This window comes from Triticum aestivum, chromosome 5A, assembly GCF_018294505.1.
Source record: "Triticum aestivum cultivar Chinese Spring chromosome 5A, IWGSC CS RefSeq v2.1, whole genome shotgun sequence".
Taxonomy (NCBI): Eukaryota; Viridiplantae; Streptophyta; class Magnoliopsida; order Poales; family Poaceae; genus Triticum; species Triticum aestivum.
In genome coordinates, this window is record NC_057806.1 from 572,124,377 (window position 1) to 572,130,463 (window position 6,087).

The 6,087-nt window shown below is 44.1% G+C and overlaps 1 protein-coding gene across 5 annotated transcripts; it reads left to right on the forward strand.

Annotated features, from left to right (window-relative positions):
• The first annotated feature begins 1,293 nt into the window (after positions 1-1,293).
• LOC123104884 (protein FAR1-RELATED SEQUENCE 5) lies at positions 1,294-6,087 on the forward strand. Of its 5 annotated transcripts, XM_044526820.1 has the most exons (8): positions 1,294-1,601; positions 1,696-1,827; positions 2,877-2,974; positions 3,086-3,350; positions 3,462-4,153; positions 4,253-4,710; positions 4,808-5,095; positions 5,183-6,087. In XM_044526820.1, exons 5-8 carry the CDS (start codon positions 3,802-3,804, stop codon positions 5,840-5,842), a joined length of 1,758 nt encoding a protein of 585 aa, XP_044382755.1. In that variant the 5' UTR covers positions 1,294-1,601; positions 1,696-1,827; positions 2,877-2,974; positions 3,086-3,350; positions 3,462-3,801; the 3' UTR covers positions 5,843-6,087. The 5 variants fall into 5 exon arrangements, with proteins under 5 accessions (XP_044382755.1, XP_044382753.1, XP_044382754.1 ...); XM_044526818.1 differs by lacking the exon at positions 2,877-2,974 and having other exon boundaries at positions 1,696-1,862; XM_044526819.1 differs by lacking the exon at positions 2,877-2,974 and having other exon boundaries at positions 3,074-3,350.

The following is a 6,087-nucleotide window of genomic DNA, read 5'->3' on the forward strand; positions in this document are numbered from 1 at the left end:
GGACTAACATACTAATCCAGTGTCTAGTGACAATTGCCTTTTTTGTTTCACAGAAAGTCCATACCTACGAAGGACCAAACACGAAGAAAAACTATAACAATTTTTATGGGAAATAAGAGACCCTGAAAGTTTTAGGGGATCACCAGAAGACCCATAAGGGCCCCACAAGGCAGGGGGTGCCCCGCCGGATAGGGCATGCCACCCCGGCTTGTGGCCCCCCTTGGCTCTGTTAACCCTAATCTTTGGCCTATGAATTTACAATTATTCGGAAACCCTCGAAGCGAGACCCGATACAATTTTTCCCGCCACCGCAAGCCTCTGTTCATAAGCGATCTCATCTAGAGCCCTTTTCGGCACCCTGTCGGAGGGGGAAGACACCACGGGAGGTCTCTTCATGAACCTTGTTGCCTACATGGTGATATGTGAGTAGTTCATCCTCGGGTTGAGGGTTTGTACTAGTAGATATGTGTTTGATCTCTCTCTCTCTCTCTCTCTCACCCCATGTCCTTGATGGATTCCAATCTTGATGTATCATGAGCTTTCTTAATAAAGTTGAATCACATGATGTTCACCTCACTCTCTTATTTTCGTGGTGAATTGAGTCCTAATCTTTGAAGTTTTGTATGTTTGATTGAATACTTTGGATTTGATATCACTTGATGCATGTCTCAACTTGCGGATACCCATGGTGACATTGGGGTATTTGATGGCCTGCAACACAGGGTTTAGTTGTCGACTTTCCTAAGTAAGAGTATCGATCCCAGAAGGAGCACAAGAATCAGACTTTTGCCTCTTGTATTGAATTATGTATTTATATGCCTACAGATAATTGTAGACTCAAACCAAAAAACGAGGGCGGAAACAAATCATGATTGAGTACTGGAACAAACTCTTAAGTAAATAACATAAAAGTAAATAAAGAATAAATATTAGAGTGACTAATGGAGAAGCAGAGGAGTAAGGTGTTCTCAGGGAGTTTGGAATCCCCATTGTATGTTTCTAGCACACCTATGTATAGTCATAGTATGGAGTGGTACTTGGAGTGCGAATTTTCAGCGGCCACGCACCAGGCAGGCCGCTATCCTCGTCGTTCTTTTGGGCCTTGGGATGTGCACTCGGTCAGTGGGTGGTAGGCCTAGCGAAAGGAATACGACCCGGGATACGCCTAGGGAAAAGGTAGGCGTATTCTGTGCGGCCCATTGCTCGGAAATTGTCCCCCACACGCTGGCTGCTTGGACAGCGATTAGGCCCATGACCATTGTTTGAAATAGCACAGAATCCTCGAGGAAAAAATAGGGAATCTCTCCAGCACGACCAGAGTTGCGTGGAGTAAACCAGAACCAGCCAACCGGTCTGCTGCTCCAGGGAAAATATCTGGTGCACTGCCGACACCCATCCATCCCCATCTCCATCCATATGGCTCGACCGCGGTGACTGTGCTGCTCCGCCGAGACTTGCTCCATCCCCATCTGCATCTGTTTGGGGCACGGCGGCGGCAGCGCTGCCGTCGTGATATCTACTTGATTGCCGTCTCCATCCGTTTGCCGAACGGGTCTTTCACAGCACAGCAAGATGTCCACCAATGGCGTCGAGCTCGATGGGTATGATTACCATGGTCCCTGCATCATGTTTCTTAATTTTCTGTCGCGTGTTCTTCAGATTTCTTACTAGTTGCCTCCGATTGCATTCATATAGGATGTGTGCTTCGCCCGCGGCATGGAACAACTGCGCCTATCCAGATGAGTCACAGGATTCGATGAGCGTCCCAACCATACCTTTGGCACCGGCGGCGATGCGCAGCTAGTCGGGGATGCAGCGAGGGCCGAGGTGTGTTCTGAAGCAACCAATGGCTGGACACGCATGTCAGTGAAAAATTGCTCTGTTTTTGCTCTGCTGCAATTTTTAGTTTGGGTGCCCCTCACATGGTAGATCTAATTTATAGTATGGTTCTTAGGTACATAAGAGTTTAAGAAGTGTGTTGTTTTTGTTGGGTTTGGTTTGATGATCTGATGCTAGCATTAGGTAGTATACTACATAATTTGATGCAGTTTGTTCGATTTTATTGATGATCTGATCGTAGCATTAGGTAGTAAACTGCAACTGGTTGGGGTTTGTTGGATTTTATTGATGATTTGGTGATAGCATTAGGTAGTGAAACACAGATGGCTGGAGCTTGTTGGGTATATTCAGTTGCAGTGACTTATGTTGTGTTCTTGAGATGAAAAGTTAGATTAGGAAGTTTAATACGAATAATGAGGTATTTTATGATGGCATTAGGGTGATGGTCTTGGATTTCTAGTTTGTTTAGAGTACATTGGAGTTTTGTGGGTATGCATTTTAGATTGGTGTGTGGGCATCGGAGAGTCTGTGCCATCATTGAATTTAGGATGGCTTGTTGGATTAGCAAAGCTTGACCGCGGAGGACTGGAGCTTGTTGGGTATCTTCATTTGCAGTGACTTATATTGTGTTCTTGAGATGAAAAGTTGTATTAGGGAGTTTAATACGGATGTAAGAAAAGCGTTAGTGATAATGAGGTATATTATGATGGCAGAAGGTTGGTGTGTTGGATTTCTAGTTTGCTGATTGGAAACTAGAGTTTTGTGGCTGCGCAATTTAGATTGGTGTATGGGCATTGGGGGATCTGTGCCATGATTGAATTTAGGAGGAATTTTTGTCGCCTGGTGCTATTACTGGTATACAAGGATAGTGTTATTGATTACGATCGATCGATTGGGTGGGTTAGATTTATATAGTTTTGCTGCAAAAACATTTCTTGATATGTCGCTGATCAGCAGCTGTGTTGGATTGTTTGTGATGTGTGTTGAGTATAGTCAATGGCTGGCCGATTGTTTTTACAACACCTTCATGCGAGCAGGTCGCCACAAATTTATGTAAGGGGGGAAGATGCTGTAATTGGTTGTTACGTATCCGGTTAATTATGTAATTGCAAAACGATGGTCTTTAAACTGTATGGTGAGTGTGTGGCAACTGTGAACATGAAAAATCCCGTCTTGCTTTCGGTGTGTGGATGATCTAATGGTTTTCATCCATTTTTTTGTCTCTTTTTTTGAGATGATTATCCAGGGTGAGGATCGGGAAAGCCCCGGAGGAAAGGGAGATGAACCCAAATAGGAAATCAGCTCTTGAATTGTCTCTCCGTGCTTATGCGGATAAGAAGGATGGCCCTGTTCTCTGTCCAAGTATTGGAACAAGCTTTGACTCTATTGACGAGGCTTATGAGTTCTACAATCTTTATTCATGGGAATGTGGTTTTGGAGTTAGGCCCGCGAAAAGTAGACTGAGTGTCGACAGGAAGAGATGCATGCAAGAGATCATGTGTGCGTGTGTGGTATGTAATTCGGAACCCGCACATTTATTATGCTAGAGCCTTATGTTAAGGTGCAATGAGTATGATTTCTGGCATTTGACAAGTTGGATCTGCTTTTTTTGCCCTTTGCAGGGCAAACCAGTCAGGGAGAACAGCCGCTCGTCCAGGTGTGTGGCTGCAACGCCATGATAAGGCTCTTGTAGTCAAATGACAAAGGGTGGTATATTGCAGAACACAAAGATGCGCATAATCACCCGCTGTCTTTGACGTGTGGGTAGAAGCTGCACTGGAAGTCTCATAGACATATAGATAGATACACCAAGGATCTAGTGAAACAGTTGAGAGACAATAATGTGGGGCTTGGAAAGGTGTTCAACATCGTTGGTAGTTTTTTCGGTTCAGTAGATAATGTGCCATTTACAAAGAGGTCATTGAAGACACTATGTAGGAAACTAACAGAGAGTAGTCTGACATGGATGCAGTGAAGACGATGGAGATTCTGTCTGAGATGAAGGCTAATGATCCTGATTTCAATTACACAGTACAAGTGGATGAGGAGAGCCGTATAAAAACACTGATGTGGGTAACAAGCAGAGGTTTTGATCAGTACAGGTGCTTCGGAGATGCAATAACTTTTGATACAACATACCGTACCAATCTATATGATATGCCTTTCGGTCTTTTTGTTGGAGTTAACAATCACTTTCAAAGCATAATTTTTTGTGGCGCAATGATGAGGGATGAGAAAGAGGACACATTCAAGTGGATATTCAGGGAGTTCATCCGCATGGTTGGCGGGAAACACCCGCAGACGATTCTTACTAGTTAGTAACAAATGAACTGTGCTGCTCTTGACTTGTTGCATATTGTTGACAAAAAATATAGATGTGTTGAGCGTAATGTGTGATTAAAATGTAATGCAGATCAGGCGCGTGCTATGGAGCTGGCTATTGAGGTAGAACTACCAAACACAGTACACCGTTGGTGTAAGTGGCACGTTTTGAAGAAGGTGAAGGAGTCGATGGGTGTGCTCTGGAGCAAGAACAGTAATTTTAAGATGGAGTTCCACAAGCTTGTACATCACATGATCACAGAGGAAGAATTTGGAGCTGGTTGGCAGGACATGTTGGAAAAGTACAACTTGAGGAAGCATCCATTCCTGACGCAAATATATGAGGTGCAGCATAAGTGGGCAAAGCCATATTTCAGAGGCGTGTTTTGTGCAAAGATGAATAGCACACAACGAAGTGAAAGTGCTAACCATCTGCTGAAGGGTTATGTTCCACCGGGGTGCCCTATGCATCTTTTCTTGAAACAATTCGAAAAGCTTCAGTTTGACAGGGAGTCAGAAGAGAGCTTCCAAGAGAAGAGTACATTGCTAGTAAGTTTTCAGCTGAGAAAAACTGTCCTAGAATGGTTTCACGTTAACCTTGTTTATACTGACTTCGTGTGCTCTTGTGTGTTCTGTTTATTTGTAGAGTGGTGTCTCGCTTCGACTAAACCTGCCAATAGAGAGGCATGCTAGCAAGGTGTACACCCGAGCCATGTTCGAGAAATTTGATGAAGAACTATATAAATGTGGCACACATGTATTGGATGAGATTGTGCCGAGAAAGATTTATAAATCAACCCATATAGATGCGGCGGCAAGAGAAAAATGGAGTAAGGTAGAGTTCAAGATCGAAGTGAATGATGATGAGAGTTTTTTTAGTTGCGAATGTGGCACATTTGAACACTCTGGCTTGGTGTGTTGCCATGCATTGCAGGCGAGGGTTGTTTTTGCTTGCTCTCCTCTGGCCGTAGTTATGAGTCATTTGCTGCATAATGAAAACAATTCACTGGTTTCAATGTAGGTTATGGTGTTCTTCCGTCTATCGAAGATACCCGAGAAACATATAATGAAACGATGGACAAGAGATGCACGTGATGTTCTCCCTGCATATTTGGTACGGTACCAAAGAGACAGAGGCCCTCCTTCTAGTGACACATTCAGGCATCACACAATGTACATGAAGGCGCTTGAATGTGTGTTGCTTGGTGATAGTAATGTTAAGTGCTATGGTGTTTTCATAGCTATGATGAAGGAGGTGCAAGCCGCTCTGGTGCCGTTAAGCAGTGATAAGGATGGCATGGGACTAGCAGAAAGGGAACAACAAAATCAGCTGCTTGTTCAGAACGAGCAAGAGACACTTGAGTTGCAAGGCTGTGCGACAAGGTCTCAGTGTGATGGTGAATCAAGTTGTTCAGTGATTGTAGGACAACGGAAAAAATGGCCGAGGGGTAGACCTACAACAAGCCGTGACAAAGCTCTGTATGAAGAACATTTGAAGAGATTGCGGTTCTGCACGATCTGCAAGAGTCAGGGCCACAAATGCACAACTTGCCCAGAGAGAGGCGATGTGCCCAAGGCGCCAAGGAAATTGCCAAAGTGTTCAAATTGTGGTGTGCTTGGACACAGGCGTAATGCTTGTGGCACCAAGAAATCTGGACCGTTCGAGCCTAATTTTCTGTAAGCGAGACTGCTGCACGCTGTGCCTTCATTTTCATCTTCGCCAGGACCAAGGACTGCATACGAATTTGTCATCTAAACACGCGCATTTCATACTTAATGTTGGCGGTGATGTAATTTTTTTCTGTAGGCTGCAAATCTTAGCTTTGCGTGTGCGATAGCTTGCTGTTGCTGATGTTGTGATTTGTAGAGAAAACTGCAATCTTTGGGATATCATTTTTATTTGGGTGTGCTTAATTGAGTTGGTAA